This window comes from Geotrypetes seraphini, chromosome 1, assembly GCF_902459505.1.
Source record: "Geotrypetes seraphini chromosome 1, aGeoSer1.1, whole genome shotgun sequence".
Taxonomy (NCBI): domain Eukaryota; kingdom Metazoa; phylum Chordata; class Amphibia; order Gymnophiona; family Dermophiidae; genus Geotrypetes; species Geotrypetes seraphini.
The window spans coordinates 294,789,313-294,815,190 of record NC_047084.1 but is presented as its reverse complement, the minus strand read 5'-3'; the positions used below and the strand labels follow the sequence as shown (position 1 = coordinate 294,815,190).

At 43.0% G+C, this 25,878-nt stretch overlaps 1 protein-coding gene across 1 annotated transcript in view; it reads right to left on the bottom strand.

The window, feature by feature from the left end:
- The window catches only part of SMYD5 (SMYD family member 5), an 87,056-nt gene that overhangs the window by 27,712 nt on the left and 33,466 nt on the right, over positions 1-25,878 (bottom strand). The window contains exons 5-8 of the mRNA XM_033953694.1: positions 22,675-22,744; positions 10,537-10,641; positions 8,820-8,882; positions 6,767-6,837 (exon numbers count right to left, since the gene is read on the bottom strand). Coding sequence (XP_033809585.1) covers positions 6,767-6,837; positions 8,820-8,882; positions 10,537-10,641; positions 22,675-22,744 — 309 coding nt within the window. The remainder of the gene's footprint in view (positions 1-6,766; positions 6,838-8,819; positions 8,883-10,536; positions 10,642-22,674; positions 22,745-25,878) is intronic.

The following is a 25,878-nucleotide window of genomic DNA, read 5'->3' as shown; positions in this document are numbered from 1 at the left end:
ACAAATCTCTTCTTATCATTTTTGAAGTTAATTCATTATATTTACCTTTTGCTTTCAAAAGAGCTTGCAAAACTTCATATTCCCATTTACTTATCAATTTAGCTTCTAATATTTTTATTTCTTTTTCTAATTCTAAATATTGTATTTTAATCTGTTTCCTAATAAAAGCTGAATATGATATAATATTACCCCTCATAGTTGCTTTAAATGCATCCCATACATTCTCTATAGATGTATCCTCCACTAAATTTATTTGAAAGAAATCGTTAATTTGTGTTTTAAAATTTTCCAAAAATTTGTCATCCACAAGCAATGCATTATCAAATCTCCAAAGAGGTCTACCATTCTCTAATTGATCTAATTGTAATTCTATCCATACTCCCGCATGATCCGAAATAATAATAGGATCTATGGAAGCTTTAATCACCTGTTGCACTTTATTTGTTGAAACAAAAATATAATCTATTCTTGAAAATGATTTATGAACCTGTGAACAAAATGAAAATTCCTGATCATTAAAATGAAGAATACGCCATATATCTTTCAAATCACATGATTGAACCAAATTATCTAAACCTAAAGATTTTATACTTTTACCTGGTTTTTTATCCAATAATGGATCCATTACAGCATTAAAATCTCCAGCCACCACTAAATTAGAAGCAGCCAGTGGTAACAACATATTCTGTAATTTTTTTAAAAATTCTGATTGATTCGAATTAGGGGCATATATATTGAACAACGTCAGGGCATCATTTCCCATACTTATATCAATATGTATCCATCTTCCATGTGGATCTGAATTTTTTACCTTAATATTGGCCATACATTTTTTATTTATAAGAATTGCTACCCCTGCTTTTTTACCCTCTGCTGGAGCAAAAAAACATTCTTTTACCCACCCACCCGATAATTTCTGTGATTCCTTTTTACTAAGATGGGTCTCCTGCAGACAATAAATATCCGCATTTTGCTTTTTTAAAAATGTTAATACTTTTTTCCTTTTGATTACGTGATTCAGGCCATTGACATTAATAGAATATATCTTAAAAGACATTATACATTTTAATACTTCTCATTATAATCTTTTTCTCCTCTTCTTTCATATTTAGAATCCAAAAAATGTTTTTCACGACACACATATTTACCCCTAAAGTATCTAAACCCTTGTTTATTTTTTCCTTAATCCTTCTAGTAAATACTCTCCTTTTCCCTCCCTTTCCCACCCAATACAATGGCTGCTTAAGGATACACATTGGAACTGTAACCCAAATATTCTCCTCCCCTCTAGGCATTCAATATTCAATCAAATTCCCCTTCTATCTATTTATATTAATCTTTAATATTTTTAGTCATATTTTCATAACATTTCATTAATGTATCTTTATCCATTTAACAGTTTTTAATTTATATTTCTTTGGTATTATTATTTACATCATAAAATTTCATCTTAAACATATATTTAGTATGTTATTAATGTTTTTCCTATATCTTGCTCTTTCTTTCTTATAAATTTTTATTGTCTTTTCTTTATATCATTTTTTCTTTCTACAGATATTTCAATATTTCATATTTTTATAATTATTTCATAAAGTCATCAAAACCCATCTTAAAATTTTATGTTAAAATATCATAGGTTCTGGTTTAGAAAGAAAAGCTTTTAGTTTTTCTGGATCCTCGAAATACAAGGATTTATCTCCAGATGATACTCTCATTTTCGCCGGATAATATAGACCATATTTAAAACCTTTTTCTTTTAGTTGAGGTCTCATGTCTAATAGTCTCTTTCTTTTATTTGCTGTGTTTTTGGCAAAGTCCGGTAAGAACCATATTCTAGATCCTTTATAATTTAGATTTTTGTCTTTCTTTGCAGCATTTAATATTTCTAATGCTTGTTGGTATCTAAGCATTTTGAAAATTATTGGTCTTGGCCTGCCTTTATTTTCTGTATTTTTAACTGGGATCCTATGCGCCCTTTCTATTTCAAGTGGTTGTTTCAAGTCCAGTTGTAATATTTTTGGAATTAAATTTTCTAGAAAAAGTATAGCATTTTTTCCTTCTAAATTTTCTTGTATTCCAAAAAGTTTAATGTTTTTCCTTCTTCCTCTATTCTCATAGTCTTCCAGTTGATCTTTCAATTTATTCAATTCCAAACTATCATTTTTGGATCTGTTTGCTTCACCTTCCATGACCTCCATTCTAGATTCCAATTCAGTTGTTCTTTTGTTATTACTTTCCATTTGTCTATGAATGTTTAATATTTCTTCCTTCATTTCAGACATATTGGTTACAGTTTCCTTAAGCATTTGTTTAATTTGTCTTAGTTCTTCCATAACTTCTGCTTTACTCAATATGTCAGGTTCTTCTGCTGGAAGTGGGATCTTGCTTGGTGTTATTTGATCCTGTTTTTGTCTTTTTGCTGACGTGCCTGCTTCATTTTTGTTTTGTCTGGTAGTTGCCATGTTGTTGTTTCAATCACAATTCTCAGTATTCAATAAGATTTTTTTTTTTTTTTTCCAACAACAGTGTATATTAATTTGTATTTGATGCTTTGCTTTGTGGAATTTTTGAATCCTTTCCTTCAGGTTACCAGTTTAATTTCGTTGGAGAGAAGTTTCAATTGATATTATTTTCACCAATTTTTTCACACTATATAATAGGAGAAATCAGCTCCTTACCCTCAGGATTTCTCATCAAAATCTGCAGAGGAGGGCTTTTTTCAGTCTTTCCTACTTTTAGATTGATAGGCACTATTCTTCTCACCAAAATCGGTTTTTAAATTGAGGAGATTTTATCTTCTCCTTTTTTCTTTGACAGGCAGCAGTCCTTTATCAAAGTCAGTAAGAACTTTTTGTTGACTAATATATTTTTAATAAACTGCCTTCATTCTTTTCAGTGTCTTGTTTTATATTTCAAATAAAAAAAAAATTGGCTTCAGGCAATTAGTTGATCTCCCAGGGCTCAGACTGACTGTAAAGGGCTACCTCAAAACCGTCACATCTCAGGAATTTAACTAACAATAGGCTTCACATTATAATCGTTCTTTTTTTGTCAGTTTAAATTTTTAAACAGCCCTTCTCAATATCGTGATGATTCAACTTTCTCTATTCAATTGTTTGTCTTCACAAAAAGAAATCAGCAAAGGACAAAACTAGTCTCCTCCGTTCTCCACCCTTAGGGCTCCAAATCAGCGTCGGCAGGAGAGATCAAACCGCCACTTAAATCAACTGATAGCAGCCTCACAAGATCGGCTTTTTTTTTGTTAGTCAGTTTTCAGCACGAAGGAATAACAACTCTTGTTTAGGCATGGCAAGCATAATATTAGGCTGGTATTATTCACCTTAAGTTTTTTTTTATTCCTCGTCGCTCCAGCAAACCTCCTCCTCAATCTCCTGCTGTTTCAGTAAAAATAAAATTTGCCGATTCTTTGCCCTCAGGGTCTCTGTTCAGCGCGGTCTGCTTCAAACCGCCACAGCTCTATCCCTCTCCAATTTCCTTTCCTTTAGGTTTCTTTCAGGCACGGCAGGTCAAATCTTTTTCCAGATTTATCTTATTAGCTCTGTCAGTCACTCATCCCCAATATCACGCCGCTTCAGCGCTGAAAAAAAAAATCGGTAATCTTTTCTTCTGGCTCTCCTCTCACAAGCCCAGTCGCAGCTTTGATAGAGGAGAGCAACACTCACTCCAGTAATTTTCTTTTACTTTAATAATCTTAAAGCAACTGACATTTATCCGTTCCCAGCGTCTCACCATTCAAATGCCGGTATTCCTCTCTCTTAGTTTTTCTCTCTCAAGCCCCTTTTCAATTTCGTTAAAGGGTGGCAACATTCAACAGTTTTCCTTCTTATGGGTTATGTTAAACCATATCGGGACACAATCCTCCTCTACAACTGTCCCACCAGCTCTGTCAGTTACTCACTCACACGCCTCACCGTCTCAGCGCTGCAATTCAAGTCTCATAAACCGTTGAAGAAAAAAAAACGGCGCTCTGCCTTTCCAGCTCCTTTTACCTCAGGCTTCACTTTAACTTCAGCAAAAGAGGATATTTTCATTTATCATATGTTCCGCTTCTTTAGTAATTATTTTTTTGATGAAATTTTCCAGAAGGGAAAAATTTTTTTATATTCTGTTGCCTAGATGAAGAGGAGCTTCGCGACTACACATCCATTTGTGTTCGCGTTAAGCCACGCCCCCCTTTTTTTCAAAGCTATTAATGCTTCTTCTTGTGTAACCTGGGGTCTCATTTAGTTGCCCTACCATGGAGTTTTTAAAATCTATTTTTGTACTTTTTTGTTTTAATAAAAGCATGTACTTTTCTTCCCTGAGCAAAATCTTCAGTCAGGCCGTACTTAATGTTTCATCCCTGGTCATACAGCAGTACCTTTAGCAGCTTTCAAAAATTATAAAATGTTAATCTGGTGGCTCTGTGGCAGCACTGTATACTGTTACCAAGAGAGATTGGGGTTCAATTCTCAGGTCCAGCCTCTCTGTTCATGGAGTGGACCGTGCCTGGGAATAGTGCAGAGGCCTAAAGAAGCAAGAGGAAACTGGTCCAATAAAAGATACAAGGGCTCATCATTTTCAAAGCACTTAGATATGCAAAGTACCACAGATTTCTAAGGCACTTTGTATGTCTAAGTGCTTTGAAAAAAAGCCCCATAGCGGTTCCTTAGGTTTTCTTCATGTTGTTTAAAAACAGCCAAGCTCTCTAGCAAGTAAGGACATTAAAATTTCTTCTAACATACTGTGGATGCATTATCAGTGCAATTCTATAATAGAATGCCTAACAAAAGCCTATGCTATAAATGGAAACAGCCACCTTTCCTTTGTAGAATACAAGCTGATATGTGTGTGTGGTATTTAGCCGCGCCTGTGACCACTTATGGCCGCCTACCGACAGTGCAAATGCCCACATTGAAATGCCAAAAAACTATAACTTATAGTATTCTACAAGATATGCACATAAGTTTGAGCACCACCCCTGTCTAAGCCCTCTTGTATATATACTATGTGCAAGGTAAACATGTATTTTCAGAACAGTGCTCAGGCAGAATACTGGCATCTGTGTGTGTCTATACTAGAATTCTAAACATTTGTACATGTAAATATTAACATCTATTTTACAGAATTGCCCACTGTATGTATATATGTATGAAAATATGGAACATTCATGTGAGCACATGAGGGAACACCTAGTGACTTGAAAAGGTATCGGCAATCTCTTCCTAGGAAATTCTACCTGATATTCATAACTCCATGCAGAGACTCTAGCGTGCACCTTGGAACAATGTCTTTCCCTTCCCCCACAACAAAGAACCACTACTTTAGCTTAGAAACCTCTAAGGCAGGGGTGCCCAACACATCGATCGTGATCTACCAGTCGATCGCAAAGGCAACACGAGTCGATCGTGGACAGACCGCACAACATAAAAACACCGCCGCCCGGGATCTCTCCACGCTGCCACCCAACAGTTCCATTCAATCATCCCCTGCTGCCGCCGCTGCAATTCATGGCAAGGAAGAGTCAGGCGCATGCAGAGATTGCACACCACCGGTCCACAAGTCTTCTCCCCCACAACGTCAATTCCGACGTCGAAGAGAAGGTTCTAAGCCAGTCAAATCGCTGCTTGGCTGGCCCAGACCTTCTCTCAGACGTCAGAATTGACATCGGGAGGAAGGCTTGTGGACTGGTGGCATGCAATCGCTGCACGCGCCTGGCCTTTCCTTGGAGTTGCGGCAGCCAGGGGGGGGGGCAGGCAGGCTTCAGCGCAGCCAGACTTTGAGGAGGAGGGGGCAAAAGCTGGAAGGCAGTGAGGGGGAGGGGGCATGAATTTGGGACACAGAAGGAAGGGAGGGGGCATAAACATGGGACACGAGGGAATAGAAAGGGACAATTGTTGGGCCTGAGTGTATGAGTGAGAAGGAAAGAGATGGTGCACATGGAGAAAGGAAGAGGAAAATTGGGCATAGAGAGGAGTGAGGTAGAGATGTATGGGGAATAGAAGGATGAGAGGGAGAAATGTTGGATATGATGGTGAAGAGGGAACAGAGGGACAAATTGAAGGGGATGCAAGGGGGAGGAATGTTGGGCATAGTGATGGAGGGAGAGATGTGGTATGGTGTTGGAGAGGGGTGATAGGAGAAATGGGCATGTGGCTGGTGGGCTGTGGTGAAAAATGCTGCACATGATCTGAGGGATGAGAGAGGAAGAAAAGTTGGACTCCTGGAGGGACAGAGAGAGATGTTGGTTGGGGAATGGAATGAGGTCTGGAGAAGATGTGTGCAGGAGGCAGAAAGAAATATTTGATGCACAGTCAGAAGGAAGTGTAGCCAGAGACTCATGAAATCACCAGACAACAACGGTAGGAAAAATTATTTTATTTTCAATTTAGTGATCAAAATGTGTCAGTCTTGGGAATTTATATCTGCTGTCTATATTTTGCACTATATTTGTCTATTTTTCTATAGCTGTTACTGAGGTGACATTGCATATTTTAAAGTCATCTGCCTTGACCTCTTTGAAAACCCCCCAAATATAAATGATAATTAAATATTTTCTCTGCGTACAGTGTACTTTGTGTTTTTTAAATTTTTATTGTTGGTAGATCATTTTGACTTGGTCATTTTAAAAGTAGCTCGCAAGCCAAAAATGTGTGGGCACCCCTGCTCTAAGGTATTGTTTTTGTTTATTTTAGATGGGTTTTGCTCTCTCTCATGGCACACAGACAGTGGGGGGGAGAAGCAACCACATCATGCCAGCAGTTACCTAGTTCCTATTCCTTGTCCATTGGTCCCAACCAAGGCAAAGAGAGACTGAAATCCCTCTGGAGTAAACCACTGCAAAGAGAAAAGATGAAAAGTAATAGAAATGAAAGGTTAATCATCTACCAAATGAAAAGTTTTGCCAAGCCTGTATATATATAGACAGATAAATAGATAAATAGATAGATAGATATGACTGTGACCTTCATACTCAAGCTCACAAGTTGTGAACATTTAAATTATGGCAGCCATACAGGCCACTGACAAGTTGCATAGACCTTTTGTCCATCACAAGGCTTAGTTACCATTGATCAAGTCCAGCAAAATGCCCAGGGCCGCCCACAGCTGCCCACCCTGCAAGTCTGGCATCCCTCTCTTTTTCTACCCCTGTGAAGTTCCAGCATCTCTCTAGCTCCCCCCTCCCCTCCAAGCTGGTCCTCCAAATGCTGCAGCAAAAAACATCTGTCTTCTCTAACTGGCAAAATCTTCCTTCTGCTGCTTCCTGTCCACAGGAAATTGCTTCAGAGAGGCGGGATGAAGCAGAGGAAAGTATCTGCTGGCCAGTCACAGCTTGTTTTCTCCACAGCAGCATTTGGAGGACAGATGTGGAAGGGGCAGGGAGCTAGATAGATGCCAGATCTGAAAGAGGTTATCCTGGACCTAAGCAGAAGCAGGAGAATTGTTGACTGGGGGGGTGAGCAGAATGAAAGAGACCTGGAGAAAAGGGAAGAGGGAAAGAAAGAGGGTAGATGATGGACTTGGGGGTGGAGCAGAGGGAAGAGATGGAGAGAGACCTGGAGCAAAAGGGAGGGCAGATGCTGGACTTCAAGAATGGGGAGCAGAGAGAGAGTGGGGGAATAATGTTGGACCACTGGAGTGGGGATCAGTAAGAAAATGGACATGGAGAGAGACAGGTACTGAAGTACAGAGGGGAAATCCTGGACAGTATGGATAGGGACACAGATAAAACTGTCAAAAGAACAAGAGATCCTGGAGAGAGTTAAGCAAAAACAAAGAAAAGCAAAAGCAATTCTGGTCACCACATCTCAAAAGAGATATAGCAGAATTAGAAAAGGTATAGGACTATGAAAATGATAAATAAGATGGGATGACTTTCCTATGAGGAAAGGCTTAAGTGGCTAGGGCTCTTCAGCTTGGAGAAGAGACAGCTCAGGGGAGATATGACAGAGGTCTAAAAAATAATGAATGGAATGGGTAGACGGGAATGGCTACTAAATAGTAGATTTAAAACAAACCAGAGAAAATATTTCTTCACTCAATGTGTAATTAAATTCTGGAATTTGTTGCCAGAGAATGTGGTGAAAGCAGTTAGTTCAGCAGGGTTTAAAAGAGGTTTGGATAATTTCCTAAAAGAAAAGTCTTTAAGCCATTATTATGATAGACTTGGTAAAATCCACTGCTTATTTCTAGGATAAACAGTATCAAATTTATTTTACTCTTTTAGAATCTGCCAGGTACTTGTGACCTGGACTGGCCACTGTTGGAAACACAGAATAAAGAAACGTTTTTATAAATTGTCCCCTGAAGGTGGCATCTTCTAAACGCCAAAACTGGGATCCTTGTTGGGACCTTTTTGCTTCAAATAAAGACTTTATTTTTGGTTGAAAAAACATCCCCCTTGCCTTTTCTTGTTGTTCTGTTTGTACCTCAAGGCGAGGGGCTCTTCTGCCTGTCTGTCTTACAAGACCAAAGCAATGATTAGGCAACAATAGATAGAAAACAAATTATATTTTCCCCAAGTTTATTAATAGAATGTGTTTGCTTTTTGCAAGAGCTCAGAAGAGGTACCCCCTCCCAGTTCCTCCCACCTTTGAAGAGGTGATATTATAGGGAGCCCATCTCAATCTTCCCCCCCCCTGGGGCCCATTCAGTCCTAGATATACCACTGCCAAGAACATTTATTTCCAGGGCTTTACTGGACATAAGGATCAACTGCTCAGGCCTTATTATCTCAGGACCCTGTTTGCCTTATCATATCCCGACTACTGTAGTTTTCTCACCAAAAGGAATCTTGGGAGATGTTGTGACACACTCACCCGACCAAGCCGTTCTTCGTACAAGGCTTCCATGAAAAGTTGCCGCAGTATATCCAACTGACCCTACAGAAAGAAGATCAGGGGATGGGAAACTCATGCACTGAAGAGAAAATGTGTAGCTCCCCCAAAAATGAAACACTCCTTGCTCCAGCTGGGAGTGATCAGTGGTGCTATTCAAAGCCTATAGTTGTACAAATCCTCTTAAATGTTTCACATATATCCCAGCATAGAAGAGAAGTCTTGTTTACACAGTATGCACATTCCAGACAGAATGTAAAAAATTAGGGCTGTAAATCGATTAAAATTTTTATCACAAGATTGTGATTAATCACATAAAGCATCCCCTCACATTTCCTTCTGTATAAAGTAATATATACATAGCAGGTATAAATTCACAAAACTGACACATTTCAACTCAGTTGTGCCACAAAAAGGCAGAATATCAAATCCTATTACGCCCTTACTAAACTAAAAATAAAATCATCTATTTTAACCTTTGTTATCTGGTGATTTTATCTTCCTAATCATCTCACTCCGCATCTATAGTTCTGCTTCCCTGTGTTGTCTATTCACTCTTTTTCTCTCTTTACTTCCTGCCTTATATCCATCTTTCACAATCAAGTTTTCTTTAATTTTTCTTCCTCCCATTCAAACTGTCTAGGTTCTGACTCTTCTTTTCCTTGCCATTCATGGGCACCATCATCTCCCTCCCCTTCCATTCTCTGACATGGGTACCCTCTCTTCCCACCACTTATCTCCTTCCCTCCTCTCTGTCACCATCTTCCTAATTTTTCTATCCCTATTTCCAGAATCTGTCCCTCTCAAACCATCGCCCCATCTCTCATCTGCACCTTTTTCTCCCAGCAAATCTCCCTGTGCTTCCACCCTTTTCCTCCCCATGATCAGGTATCTCCCTCCCCCCCAAGGTGGTTAGGTATCTCTCTCCTCCCTCCTCCCCAGTGGTCAGTCATCCCTCTCTCTCTCCTTCCTCCCTCCCTCCTTCTCTCCCCCCTGTGGTTAGGCATTTCTCTCTCCCCTTCCTTTCTCCCTCCTTTCCCCCACCTGTGGTTGGGCATCTCTCTCTCTTCTTCCTCCCACTCTCTCTCTCTCCTTCCCTCTCCCCCCCTGGTCAGGTATCTCTACCCCCTCTCCTTTCTCTTTTCCTTTCCCTGTGGTCGAGTCTCTCTCCTCCTCCTTCCCTCTAACCTTCCCTCTAGCCAGTGCTAGTGATCAAAGCAGAGGGAGGGGAGATATAGTGGACTGTGATGGTGGAATCAGGTGGTGGGCAACAGTAGCCTCAGGTGGAGGCAAGTGACGGGCAACAGCTAGGCCATTCTTCTGGAAGGGCAGCAGCAGCAAGGGCGACTCTCCAGGGTGGTGGCAATGGCAGAGCCAGCTCTCAATATGGCTCTAAACCAGCATTCGTTCATTGTCTTCTGCCGACTTCACTTCCGGTGGAGTGCACCGGAAGTGATATCTGTCAGATGAAGAATGCCATAATTGGGAAGGAAGGTAGACAGGCTTAAACACATTAATCCTGTTAATTTTTTTCAACATTGTTAAACAATTAACACTTTAATCACATTATTGTGTTAATTGCTCAGCCTAAAAAAAAAAACAAAAAAAACTAGCAGTTTTAAGCTTTGTTTTATATCACATAGTTTGGCGCCCAAGCTCTCTTGTACATGGCTAGGTGAATTTAGCTATCAAAGCTCACCTTAAATGCATCTCCCAGAAGTTTATGGACAATTTCTTTTTCTTCATTGGCTGTTTTACTGCAGAACTGAGAGAACAAATTCATCCACCAATCCTTGTCTTTTGCCTGAAATCAGGAAGGGGGGGGAAGAGAAAACTGTTTATTAAAATAAAAATCAATTTAAAAATAAAACCTATCATATACCAGAAAAAAAAAAACAAGAAAAAAAAACCACAGCAGTTTTTACTGATTGAAATGAAGCACACAAACATTTTAAAATAATGTATTGATACAAAAGCTTGTTAGCCATCATGAGCCACAACCTCCTTGAATATTATGCACAGCTCAGACCAAATTGTAAGCTATTTTCTCATTGTTTACAGTCCAGGTAAGAGGCATGCAGTGCCAGGTGATGTCAGGTACTGTATTTTCTGCTTCTAGGTGGCCACATTTAATGTTCAGAGCACCTCACCACTGCTATTGTATACATGGCAACAGGACAAGAACCTGGGCAAAATCATGTATGGCAAGCATTAGAGTACATAATCACATACCAAAGTATCATCAAGGCATAAAACAATTCCCTGGATATTTATGAATGGAAACAAAAATAAGTAAACCAGGAATCATCCTTTTCCTAGAATAAGGTCCTGCATCCTGACACACACAAGAGTCCAGTGCGTCACACAGCCTTTTATATACAGCATGATTCATAGTACTCATTAACTACTGACCTAGCAGAGTCTCAAATAAAAAGGCATCTGAAAATCTTAGCATTATAGCCTTAAAATCACTGTGTTAGCCAGTGGGGTCCCAATGGCTGGACCCTTAACTCCACACCTACGCTAATCGCATACAGTCACCTGGTTATCTCACAGGTTTAGCAAACACGTAGGAAAAACAGACCATGAAGAAGGGATCAAGGGCAAAACCTTTCTCCAAGCAGACATGACTTGTGGCCAACAAAACATTCAGTGTTCTCCCCAGGGCCTTTTAGCTGGGCACTCCGCCCGGCTAATTTAGATGACCACCCAGCGAATCCTGCTACTGCCGCCGATGCTCCTTCCCGGGCTAACTCGTCGCCAAAAATTTTGTTCGACACCTGCCTTTTTTTTTTTTTTGCCAGCATGTTTACTTGCTTCAGGCCTTCCTTGTTGCCGGGTCCTGCCTAATTTCTGTTTCCGCGAAGGCAGGACCTGGCAGCGAGGAAGGCCTGCTGCAAGTTGAAAGCTTCCCTCCGGGGTTCTAACGTGTGCGTGCTGGCTTACCTCTGAAACCGGAAGTTATGTCCCGTGGGAGGGGGGGGAGAGAAGAGAAGGGAAGCCGGCACGCACACATTAGAGCCCCGGAGGGAAGCTTACAACTTGCTGCGGGCCTTCCTCGCTGTCGTGTCCTGCCTTCGCAAAAACAGAAAGTAAGCAGGACCCGGCAACGAGAAAGGCCCAAAGCAAGTAAAAGCAGCAAGTTTAGTGGTATACCATTTGAGAAAAACAAACGCACAGAAATCAGACCCAATTCTGCTTGCTCTTTTAAAGCTCTGATCCAAGCAACCTTGGTGCCTATTGTGGAAGATAAAGAGGTCAGCCAGGAAGAATGAAATCAAGTTTAAGTTTAGTTAAGCTGTGATTTGAACTTTATAGGCATTTGTTTTTCATACCTTAACTGGCAGGCAGAAGGATGCTCCATTTATTAATCTTGCAAAGTCTGATACAGGAAAAGCTAGAAGTGCATCAGGATTTAACGAGCTTGAGGTGTGCAAATCCACTTAATGTAGAAATTACAGTAAAACCAAATCACTTTTCTCTTCTATTTCACTGCAGCTCTATGAGATTTTTCGAGCTAATGTTCTTTTGCACTTAGCTATAGTCAAATGATGGATAGGAATAGGTTTATTTCATTTAAGCTAAGGGAAAACAATATTTTTTCTGAGTATCCTTTAAATAATGGTTCACAAATTAATTCAGCCTGTTTTAAGGCTGGGTTTTGTTTAAATAAGGGGCAATTCTCCAAGTGGATTCTTCCTCGTAGGCACCCTGAGACTGTACAAGGAGCGCCTATTCTATAGTAGTGAATGGGCTCCCAGGTTCCATTACAGAATGGTAGCATATAGCCTTAGATTCAGGCGCCTTGCAGTTACAGCAGCCATAGAGCTGACGTAACTAAGCATGTCCAGTTGTGGCAAGAGCTGGTGTAACTAATAATATGTATAACATGAAAACAAGCCCATTCCCCACCCCCGTCTACCCCCTTTCTGTTTATGCAGCATAGCATTTATACTGTCAGTGCTGTTATAGAAAAGTGCTTAAGATGTGAATGTGCATAAGTGCATATTCGCAGGCACTTAGTTTTATGGTTTAAGGTTTATTCTATCGATGTACCACTTTTCAATCCAATACAAAACCAAGCAAAAAGAACTCCAAAAATTATAGGAACATGGACATGTACATGTAACCCCAAAACAAATGTACTATTATTAAAAAAATTATTCCTATTATTAATAGGTGTTACTGCAAGATGCTATAAAAACTGGATGATCCTTATTTTCAAAATGACGTCATTCAGGAAGATCTGTTTTAGCAAAATGGAATTTAACAAAGAAGTTGCAATTAAATTTTTGCAACAAAATAAGACATATGGCCAAAAGAGGGAAATTCTATAAATGGCATCCCGATTGTAGGCGGCGGTTTGGCGTCCTACCACTGTCTAACCAGGCAATCGGGACGCAGGTTAAAAAAAAAACACCCCAAGACAGGCAGCCTACAGTTTAGGCATTTTCACAAGCCTAGGGAGGCGTGCAGGGCCGCTTAAGCTTGCCCAAGGCTAGGCTTAGGCGTGGTTTAATCCAGAAGTGGCTGTCTTAGGCATCTCTCTAGTACCGCAATAGGCACCTGAAATATAGGCTTCCCTTCTCTTCTCTCCCCCCCTTCCAACGGGACATAACATCCGGTTTTGGAGGGAAGAGAAGGGAAGCCGGCATGCACACGTTAGAGCCCTGGACGGAAGCTTACAACTTGCTGCTTTTACTAGCTTCGGACCTTCCTCGCTGCCGGGTCCTGCCTTCACAGAAACAGAAAGTAGGCAGGACCCGGCAACAAGGAAAGTCCGAAGCAAGTAAAAGCAGCGAGTTGTAAGCTTCCCTCCGTCGCTGACCTATGGAAGATAGGTCAGCGATGGAGGGAAGCTTACAACTTGCCTAGCGACTCTGCCGACGGGTGTGTGAGCTGGGAGGGATGGGAAGAGAAATGCTGCTGCTGCACCCAATTTTTTGGGGGGGAGAGGGAAGAGAAAAGCTGGTGCACCCAATTGGGGGGGGAAGAGAAAAGCTGCTGCTGCACCCAATTGGGGGGGGAAGAGAAAAGCTGCTGCTGCACCCAATTGGGGAGGGGAAGAGAAGTGCTGCAGTAGCATCCAATTGGGGAGGGGGAGGGGGAAGAGAAGTGCTGCTGCAGCAGCACCCAATTGGGGAGAGAGAGGGGAGAAGGAAGACCAGGCAAGGGAGAGGAGAGGCAGATACCAAGACCATGGGAGGGAGGGAAAGGAAAGGAGCTACCAGACCATGGAGGGGGGGGAGAGAGATGTCAGCGCATACGGGGGGAGGAGGGAGATGCCAGGGCATGGGGAGAGAAGGGAAGGAGATAGAGATGCCAGACCATGGGGTGGAGTGGGAAGGAAGTAAGGAAAGGAGAAGAGAGAGATGCCAGAGCATAGGGGAAGGGGTGAAGCTGAAATGAATCATGTACAAAGGAGAGAAAGGGCACAGGATATACAGTTTATTGAAGGGACATAGAAAGAGGGAAGATGCCATATGGAACAGAGAGAGGGCGGTCACTGGATGGTAAGGGCAGAGAGGATGGACAGTGGATGGAAGGGGTAGAGAGAGAGGGGGCAGAGGCTGGGTAGAAGGGGCAAAGAGAGGACAGATGTTGCATGGAAGGAAGCGAGGATAAACACTGAATAGAAAGAAGAGAGCGAAGAGAAGACGATTAAAGCAGAAACGACAAAAGGTAGAAAAATTTTTTGTTGTTGTTTTACGTAGAATCAAGTAGTATTGTAATTGTATTGATTAAAGTTTATAAATAGGAAATGGAAATAAGGCAGTTTTTTTTAGGACTAAACCCCTTTCCCCACGCAGGGGTGCTCAAATGGTCGATCGCAATCGACCAGTAGATCGCAAAGGCAATGTGAGTCAATCACGTTGCTTTGCAATCTTTTTCTTCCTGCCTCTCCGAGCCAGGCCAAGCGCTGGACTCACAAGACTTCACCTCCAACGTCAATTCTGACGTTGGAGAGGACGTTCTGGGCCAGCCAATTGCTGCCTGGCTGGCCTGGAACTTCACCTCCGACGTTAGAATTGACGTCAGAGGTGAAGTCTTGTGAGTCTGGCACTTGTACGTGCTTGGCTTGGCTCGGGGAAGCAGCAGGGAGAAATCGGCTTGATGGCTTAGAGCAGGGGTGCCCAACGCGTCGATCGCGATCGACCAGTAGCTCAGGAAGGCAACTCGAGTCGATCGCACTCGTGTTGCCGTCCTGATCTACGGGCCGATCAGCCTTCCTCTCCAGTGTTCTCCCTAGGGCCTTTTAGCTGGGCGGTCCGCCCAGCTGTCATCTGCCGCTGCTGAACATTAAAAAAAAAAACCAAAAAACCGGCTTGGAGATTTCAGCCCGTAGCGAACTTATGCTCCGGGCTCTAACGTGTGCGTGCAGGCTTCTCTTCTCTTCCCTCCGAAACCGGAAGTTATGCCCGGGGAGGGGGAGGGGGGGGGAGAAGGGAAGCCGGCACGCACATGTTGAGAGCCCTGAAGCAAGCGTTCGCTACGGGCTAAGGCGGGAGACATGTTAGTGAAGCATTTCCTCTTCTTGCTGCCGGGTCCTGCCTACTTTCTGTTTCCGCGAAGGCAGGACCCGGCAGCATTTCCCCCAACAGTTCCTTGCGATGCTGGTCGGCCGAAGCAGGGAGAGGTTGGGGCGGCGTCGGCTTTTGGGCGTGTTATTGGTGGCGGTTTGGGTCCTGGTCCCCGATAGCAGTTTGGGTCCCCGATGGCAGTGGCATTGTCTTGGGGGAGGGCAGGGAGAAAGAAAGAAAGAAAAAGGGCAGGCAGGGAGACAGAAGGAAAGAAGAGAAACAGAAAAAAAGGAAAGGGAGGCAGAGAGAAAGAAAGGGCAGGGAGAGAGGAAGGAAAAGTTGGGGGAGGGAATAAGGTGTGGAGGAGAGGAAGCATACAGGCTGAAAGAAGGGAAGAAAGACTGGATGCACAGTCAGAAGAAGAAAGTGCAACCAGAGACTCATGAAATCACCAGACAAGGTAGGAAAAATGATTTTATTTTAAATTTAGTGATCGAAATGTGTCTCAATTTATATCTGCTGTCTATATTTTACACTAAGGTCCCCTTTTACTAAACCGCAATAGAGTTTTTTTAGCGCAGGGAGCCTATGAGCGTCGAGAGCAGCGCTGGGCATTCAGCGCAGCTCCCTGCGCTCTAAAAACTGCTATCGTGGTTTAGTAAAAAGGGAGGGGGGTATATTTGTCTATTTTTGTATGGTTGTTACTGAAGTGATAGTGCATAGAGTCATCTGCTTTGACCTCTTTGAAAAACCCTGGAATAGGAATGATAATTAACATTTTCTATGCGTACAGTGTGCGTTGTGTTTTTTTAAAATTTTATTGTTGGTAGATCATTTTGACTTGGTCATTTTAAAAGTAGCTCGCAAGCCCAAAAAGTGTGGGCACCCCTGGCTTAGAGGGTAGGGAAAGAATCGAGGAAGTGGAGAAATCAGCGCGATGGCTTAAGGGGGCAGGGGGAGAAAGACAGGCAGGCAGGAGGGAGAGAGGAAGAAAGAGAGACAGAAAGAAAAGGGGAGGGCAGAAAGAAAGAAATATTGGATTTACAGTCAGAAGAAGGAAGTGCAACCAGAGACTCATGAAATCACCAGACAAAAAGGTAGGAGAAAGGATTTTATTTTCAATTTAGTACATAAGTATCACCTCTGCTGGGTCAGACCAGAGGTCCATCGTGCCCAGAAGTCCGCTCGTCCGGCGGCCCAATGGGTCCAGGACTTGCGTAGTAGTCCTCTATCTATACCCCTCTATCTCCTTTTCCTCCAGAAAATTGTCCAATCCTTTCTTGAACCCTAAAACCGTCCTAACACGCCCTCTGGTAGCACATTCCAGGTGCCAACCACCCGTTGGGTGAAGAAAAACTTCTTAGCATTGGTCTTGAATCTGTCCCCTTTCAACTTTGCCGAATGCCCTCTCGTTCTTGTAGTTTTCGAAAGCTTGAAGAATCTGTCCCTCTCCACTTTCTCTATGCCCTTCATGATCTTGTAAGTCTCTATCATATCCCCTCTAATTCTCCTCTTCTCCAGGGAAAAGAGCCCCAGTTTCTCCAATCTCTCAGCGTATAAAAGGTTTTCTATACCTTTTATCAAACGCGTCGCTCTCCTCTGAACCCTCTCGAGTATCGCCATATCCTTCTTAAGGTACGGAGACCAATATTGGACGCAGTACTCCAGATGCGAACGCACCATCGCCCAATACAACGGCAGGATAACTTCTTTCGTTCTGGTTGTAATACCCTTCTTGATTATACCTAGCATTCTATTCGCTCTCTTTGCGGCCGCTGCGCACTGTGCCGACGGCTTCATTGTCTTATCCACTATTACCCCCAAGTCCCTTTCTTGGGTACTCTCACTCAATAACATCCCTCCCATCGTATAGCTGTACCTCGGGTTTTTGCTTCCTACATGCAATACTTTACATTTCTGTACATTGAACTTCATCTGCCATCTCATCGCCCACTCCCCTAGCTCGTTCAGGTCCCTTTGTAATTCTTCGCAGTCCTCTTTAGTCCAAGCACCACTAAATAGTTTGGTGTCGTCTGCAAATTTTATTATTTCGCACTTCATCCCTGTTTCTATATCATCTATAACTATATCTCAGACAGATGGTAACGGAACCCACTAGAGCCCAGGCGATCCTAGACCTGGTACTCACCAACGGGGAAAGCGTCTCAGAGGTCTCGGTAGGAGATACGCTAGCCTCCAGCGATCATAACATGGTATGGTTCAACCTTGGGAAAGGATCCCCTAAATCAATTACAAAAACAAAGGTGCTCCAATTCCGGGGCACCGACTTCGCACGCATGGGGGATTTCGTTCATCAGACGCTGCAGGACCATGCAGGGACCAGCAATGTGGAAACTATGTGGTCGTACCTAAAATCATCCATACACGAAGCAACTAATCGCTACATAAAATCAGTAGATAAACGACAAAGAAACAACAAACCCCAATGGTTCACTGAAGAGATCTCGCACCTCATTAAGGAAAAGAAAAAAGCATTTCTTTCCTACAAACGTACGCAGAGAAGAGAAACTAAAGTAGAATATAAGACCAGATCTGCAACGGTCAAAACAGCAGTTAGGGAGGCCAAACTTCGAGTGGAAGAAACTCTGGCAAAGAACATTAAAAAAGGGGACAAATCCTTCTTTAGGTATATCAGTGATAGGAAAAGGAATACAGACGGTATAGTACGCCTTAGACAACTGGACGGGAACTACACGGTGGCGGATTCAGAAAAAGCAGAACTACTAAATGAATATTTCTGCTCAGTCTTCACCTGCGAAGCACCGGGACACGGACCACAGTTGATGATAAAACAAGACGTGGATGACCCGTTTCAGAATTTTGAGTTCACACCTGGGGACGTTTACAACGAACTGGCAAGGCTAAAGGTAAACAAGGCCATGGGACCGGACAATTTACACCCAAGAGTGCTCAGAGAATTGAGAGACGTTCTGGTGGAACCGTTAGCAGTGCTCTTCAATCTCTCACTAAGTACGGGGAAAGTTCCGTTAGATTGGAAAACAGCCAACGTCATTCCTCTACATAAAAAGGGTTGCAAGGCTGAGGCTGCGAACTATAGACCGGTAAGCCTCACCTCAATAGTGTGTAAACTCATGGAAACACTAATTAAGTATAAATTAGATACGATCCTGAACGAGGGAAATCTCCGGGATCCCAGCCAACATGGATTCACCAAGGGTAGGTCATGCCAGTCAAATCTAATCAACTTCTTTGACTGGGTAACAAGAAGACTGGACTCAGGAGAGTCCTTGGACGTCGTGTACCTGGACTTCAGCAAAGCGTTCGACAGCGTCCCACACCGCAGGCTGCTGAACAAGATGAAATCGATGGGATTAGGAGAGACTCTAACTGCATGGGTTAAAGATTGGCTTAATGGCAGACTTCAGAGGGTGGTAGTTAACAGTACCCGCTCTAAAATGTCGGAGGTGACTAGCGGAGTGCCACAGGGTTCGGTCCTGGGCCCACTCCTCTTCAACATATTCATTGGAGATCTGACTCAAGGGCTTCAAGGCAAAGTAACCTTATTCGCTGATGACGCCAAACTATGCAATATAGTAAACGGCCATAATCTACAAGATGCTATGGAGCAAGACCTGCGTACTTTAGAAAGTTGGTCCTTGATGTGGCAGCTGGGCTTTAACGCCAAGAAATGTAAGGTCATGCATCTCGGTAACGGAAATCCTTGCAGAACTTACACCCTGAATGGAGAAACTTTAACCAGGACTACGGCAGAACGAGACTTAGGAGTAATCATCAGTGCTGACATGAAAGCAGCCACTCAAGTGGAGAAGGCTTCATCTAAAGCACGGCAGATGATAGGTTGTATCAAGAGAAGCTTCGTCAACAGGAAACCTGAAGTCATGATGCCATTGTACAGAGCCATGGTGAGACCTCATCTGGAGTACTGTGTGCAATTCTGGAGGCCACATTACCGTAAGGATGTGCTCAGAATTGAGTCGGTTCAGCGGATGGCTACCAGGATGATCTCGGGGCTAAAGGGTCTCCCGTACGAGGAAAGACTGAGCAAATTGCAGCTCTACACTCTTGAAGAGCGTAGGGAGAGGGGAGACATGATTGAGACATTTAAGTACATCACGGGACGGGTCGAGGTGGAAGAGGATATCTTTCTTCTCAGGGGACCCTCGACCACAAGAGGACATCCGCTCAAACTCAGGGGAGGGAAGTTTCGTGGAGACGCAAGGAAGTACTTCTTCACGGAGAGAGTGATCGAGCATTGGAACAAGCTTTCAGTGCAGGTGGTCGAGGCACGCAGCATCCCAGACTTCAAGAACAAATGGGATACCCATGTGGGATCCCTACGGGGTCATGCCAAGGGATAGGGTCACTAGGACTTAAATGAGCGGGTCAGTAGAGTGACAGTATAATTACAATTATACTTAAGGGGTCAGAAGACTTAAGAGAGTGGGTAAATAGTGTGGGCAGACTTGATGGGCTATATGGCCCTTATCTGCCGTCATCTTTCTATGTTTCTATATTGAATAGTAGTGATCAAAATGTATCCGTTTTGAGAACTTATATTAGGGGCATAGAGAGGGTGGACAGGGACAGGTTCTTCAGACTAAAAGGGACGACAGGTACGAGGGGGCACTCAGAGAAACTGAAGGGGGATAGGTTCAAATCAAATGCAAGGAAGTTTTTCTTCACTCAAAGGGTCGTGGACACATGGAATGCGCTCCCGGAGGAAGTGATCCGGCAGAGTACAGTACAGGGATTCAAACAGGGATTGGACGTATTCCTGAGGGACAAGGGGATCGTGGGGGTACTGAGGGAGGTGCTGGGGTGTTGCATAAGTATAGACAACTCACCAGGTCGTGCAGGTGCAAGGCCGGAGGGTTAGGACTTTGATGGGAAGATAGGACTTCGATGAGAAACCTAGGGGGCAAGGGGGCCCCTTCTGGTGATTCAGGCAGGTCATGACCTGTTGGGCTGCCGCAGGGGCAGACTGCTGGGCGGGATGGACCTGTGGTCTGACCCGGCAGAGGCATTGCTTATTTTCTTATGTTTATATCTGCTGTCTATATTTTGCACTATGGCCCCCTTTTACTAAACCACAATAGTGGTTTTTAGCACAGGGAGCCTATGAGCATCAAGAGCAGCACAGGGCATTCAGCGCATCTCCCTGCACTAAAAACCGCTATTGCGGTTTAGTAAAAAGGGAGGGGGTATATTTGTCTATTTTTGTGTAGTTGTTCCTGAGGTGACATTGCATAAAGTCATCTGCCTTGACCTCTTTGAAAACCCACGGAATATAAATGATAATTAAAATTTTCTCTGCGTGCTTTGTGTTGTTTAAAATTTTATTGTTGGTAGATCATTTTGACTTGGTCATTTTAAAAGTAGCTCTCAAGCCCAAAAAGTGTGGGCACTCCTGCTGTAGAGCCATTTCTTGTATGACTGGATGAGCTATATTTATCTTTTTTTTTAAAGTTGTTTAAATTCATGCAGAAATAAATGGCTAGATTGAACCTAATGACTTCATTAACGACTTTCCCTTTTTTAAACCTCTATACCATTTGAAAGAGGGCAAATATCTAATTATTCCCTTTCAGAATAGGATACTTCTTAAATTTAGTAAAAATATTCTGGCACAAGTGTCAAACCTTAAAAAAGGAAGTCATATTGAGCATTGGAAAATAATAACAATTAACTAATAAAAATAGTACACATTTAGGGCTCCTTTTACTAAGTTGCGATAGTGGTTTTAGTGTGCGCTTAGCGTGCGCAGAATTGCTACGCACGCTAGATGCTAACGCCCACATTGAGCTGGCGTTAAGTTTGCCCACGTAGCGCAGGGATTGTTAGCGCTAAAAATGCTAGCGCACCTTAGTAAAAGAGGGGGTTAATTTTCCCCACCACCAAATTTCCCCATTCCACCCCACCCAACTGGAAAAAATTTCTGGGAAGAACACTGACATTAAGGGGATGATTTCCACAGCTATAGGCAAGTAGAGTGAATTTTACTCGTATAAATCAGCTGCCTGAAAGCAGCCTTCCATCAGTGTGATAAAGCACTGAGAGACAGAAATTTTGGAAGTACAGTTTATTTATGCTGGGGAAGAGAAGTACATACACAGATGATATCTTCAGATCTTTGTGTGTATTATTCCAGCACCATCCTATTGGCATGGACAATTTCAAAGCCTTTGAAAATAGAGGCAAAATCTGTGGATAAAATGTATCCACAGACTTTGCCCAAAAATTGATAAGTTTTAATACTGTACCCATCAATGCATGCTGGTAAACTCAAGGGCCCATATTATATAAACACCCACCCACCATATACTAATGCCTCAGGTTAAAACAAGCACTGAGAAGCTCAGAACACAAACAAAGCCACCTTACATCTGGCATAGTCTTAACACTTGGGCAATCACTGCCCAGTGAAACTGGTCTGAATTTGACCCATTCCCAAGCCTCTAATTAACTTAAAGAGTTTAGCCCAATCATGCAGGAGAGTCAGCAGTTAGTTAGTTCCATGACCTAGTAGCAGTGCTGAATATTATCAAGCAAGAGATCTGGGTTTAATTCTTCCACCTAGGCTCTCTTCAAGTTGGCCAGATGGGATACTGCAGAGGAAGTGCTCAAATGCCATGGGTGTGGAAGGAGCTTCAGGCAGTGCATTACAGCAACATCTCCTGGTGATATTCAATGAGTAGTGGCCTGTGGCTTAAAGAGCCAGGTTACTGGGTGAGAAAAATGAAGGAACAAATACAGGTGAGGAGGATCCAGGGGTAGCTGAATAAGAAGGCATCTGATACATGAATCCTGGTTTGGTTGGGTTCCCATTAAGAGGGGGAGCCCAAAGTACTTAAAAAAGGATGAAGGATCTTCTGCCTGCCTGCCTGCCTTCTAAGCTGTCCCTTTCCAGAGTGACTTCAACATGCACTCACTAAAACCCCCATAGTCCTCGCTGGTTTACTCTTCTTTGCCCTGCTCCCATCCCAATCCAATATTTTGCTTTATATTTTTGCTTTGCCTCTTGGCAATAAGACCTGCAGCAGTATGGCCCAGTTCCATTCTGTAAAGTTGCTTACCCTTTTTGTGGAAGTGCAGGGAGATCCACAGAGGAGGCACCCAAGGGAAAGAAAAACAGAAAGAGCATCTGGTCTGTAATATATAGCATACACAGAAGCTCCTAGAAGCTCCCACTAAGAGGTGACATGTCCCTTGACCAGAAGCAGGCTTTACTTGCTCTAGGCTGCTAGAGTCTGGCTGTTTTCCACACATGGGCTGTTAATCAATATCAATGGAAAGAGATCTGCACTGAATCTCACCTGTCTGACAGTGGCAACCATACGAGCCATCAGCATGATGCTAGAAGTTTCTGGGGGGTAATGGATACTTCTGTAACAGGAGACAGAGAATCAGCTACTTACTTAGTGACAAAGGTCAGCATAATTATTATTTCCTGCAGAGCAGTCCAGGCTTCAGGAAAACTGTTAACCAAGAATAATGTTCAATAAGCACCACTGCAACTTTCAGCTCTTTTTCACAGTCTGCACATGGTCCAGAGGTTAATCACATCAGAAATCAGGTTAAAGGGGTCTCCTACGACCAAACCCACTGCACTTTGAGGGTATTTCATGCAAAAGGAAGGAGTTAGCCTAACCATGTGCCACAAGTTTCACCAGGATTGAAGGGAGAGGGATATCAGGCATGGAAAGAGAAGGCAATGATAAATGTGGGGCAGCTGAAAGAACACAATGCTCAGTGAGTTGTGTTGCTTGATACTTTCTTTGTAAAGTATGCACTGGGTGATCTAAATAGATTCTGTTATTAAAAATAAAATGCTAATCTCCAACACCTTTTTGAAGAGCATCCTACAGTATGGGAACTGAACAACCTTGGCCAGATAAGGCCACAGGATTGTAATAAATAAAGAACTTACTGGGACATATAAAGAATATAAGAAAAATACATAGACAGCTTTTGCCCATATTATTCAGAAATGGGAGCGAGATTGTATAGATTAGGATGGTATAGACTAGGATTATATTTTCTGGAAGGAGACGAGTTGATTTAGAGCAGTGGTCTCAAACTCGCAGCCCGGGGGCCACATGCGGTCCGCCAGGTACTATTTTGAGACCCTCGGTATGTTTATCATAATCACAAAAGTAAAATAAAACAGTTTCTTGATCATATGTCTCTTTAGCTATAAATTACAATATTATTATTAAGACTAAACTATAAAGTTTTACCTCACACAAAATTGTCATTTCTTTAATAAGACATTAACTATTTTTCCTGAAGCCCTCCAAGTACCTACAAATCCAAAATGTGGCCCTTCAAAGAGTTTGAGTTTGAGACCACTGATTTAGAGAAATGTGCATAATTGAGGGAAGATACTCCATCATTTATTATATGTATACCAGTTGGGTGCACAAAATGTGGCCAAATCAGGGCTGTATTTGTGTTAAATGTCATACATCTGAGGAACTTACATACATTGCTGGTGGGTTTGCTTGAATACATACTTTTTGAGACATTCTCTGGGGTCAAGTGGAACGCCTACCAAAACGCAAGAAATTATGTCTTTTTGACTTAGAACGTGAGTGCGATGAACAATGTGTTTATATGTAAGGTGTGTTTGATGATCAAGTGATTTATCTTCAGTGGATTAAAGACAACCCACCCACATTAGTGCTATGAGAAATCAAATGCATCATCTACTCTGTCAGTTCAGGGCAGTGGTGTACCTAGCATATGTGACAACCCGGGCCCATCATTTTTTGACCCCCCCCCAAAAAAAAATCTGTACGAAAAACATGATTTTTAGTAACAAGCCACATGTCACACGAGTACCTAGGAAAAGGCAGCATCTTACATACTGCAGTGAGCAATACAACATCAATACACCCATTGTAAAACTAAACAAGCCAGACTAGTACAGATCAATCCTGCAGTCAATCCTAACAAAAAAACCATGTCTTTCGAACACACAAAAAACACCTTCGCCTAGTATGGAATATGTAATCACAAACCAGCCCCTCCCCCTCTTACAAAACTGTATTGTGGATTTTAGCCATGGTGGTAACAGCTCTGACGCTCATAGAATTCTGAGCGTCAGAGCTGCTACCACCACAGCTGGTGCTATAAAACACTCCACAGTTTTGTAAACGGGGGATAAAATAGAAATACATAGACAAAGGTTAAATTGAACCAGTAAGAAGCTGGACTCTGCATACAGTGCACCACAGAAACAGTGACACGTCTCCTAAAGCAATAAATAGAAAAAAATTTTCTACCTTTGTCTTCTGTGGTTTCTGCTTTCCTCATCTTCTTGTAACTCTCTTCCTTCCATCCACTGTCTGCCGTCTCTCTTCCCCTATATGGCTTTTTCTCTCCTTCTATGCCCCTTCCAGAAACTGTATGCCTCCCCCTTCCATCTCTCCTTTCACCCCCATTGGTCTGGCATCTCTCTCCTCTCCTCTGCAATCCCTTTCCCTTTTTTCCCTCATTTTCCTTTTCAATTTATTTTCTGCATCTGTCTAGATTACGTTCTTACTACCCTCTCATCAATGTCCTTTTTTACTGTCTACCTAAAGCTTGCCATCTCTTTCCCTCACCCCTCCAGTGTTTCCCTAACTCAATCCTTTTCTCCCCATCATGTGCCCTCCTTTTATTTATCCCCTCCTTCCATCATGTACCCTCTTTCTCCAACCCTTTCATCTAGTACCTTCTCCTCTCTCTGTCCACATCCATCCAGCGTCTGCTCCCCTCCTTCTCTCCTCCCATTTCCTTCCTGCATTTGCTCCCTTCTCTCTCCTATCTGCACTTCCATCCAGCATAGGCTCCCCACTAACATCCAATGTCTGCCCTTTCTCTCGCCATCCACCCCTCCAATATCCTTCCCCCTTATGTCTCTCCCCTTTCTTTGTACATCAATTCCATCAGCACACTTCCATACCACCCGGCCCCCTTTCTTTCCCTCCACCACTCTTCCATTCCAGCAATCCTGCTCCTCTCTCTCCCTTCATGCAGCAAGGTCCCACGATGACTGTAGCTGCCGGCTGCTAGTTCACCCCACTTCAACGTACTTGCTCTGGAGCGGACTCAGCAGCCGCATGCTGGAAGGTCCTGCAATGACTCATCTGCTGGCTCTGCTCCGGAAGACGTAACATACGTCGGAGGGGGTGGACCTAGCAGACGCAGGGAATTGTGTCAAAGTCCTGCAATGACTGCATCTGCCGGGTCCACCCCCTCCGACGTAACTTACTTCTTCTGGAGCAGAACCGGCAGACGAGTCATCGCGGGACCTTCCTGGACCTCAGCGTGGCTGCCGACTCTGCTGCAGAGAAAGTAAGTCAGAGGTAACGTGACCATTTATTTTTTTCATCAAAAGGGGATATCTATTAATTGACTTTGTATCCTTTCTTTCTTTCTGCACTCAGGCCCAACAATTGTCCCTTTCTATTCCCTCCCTCCTTCCTTCCCGTGTCCTTAGTGCCCCAGTGCCTCCATCCTGTGTCCTTAGTGCC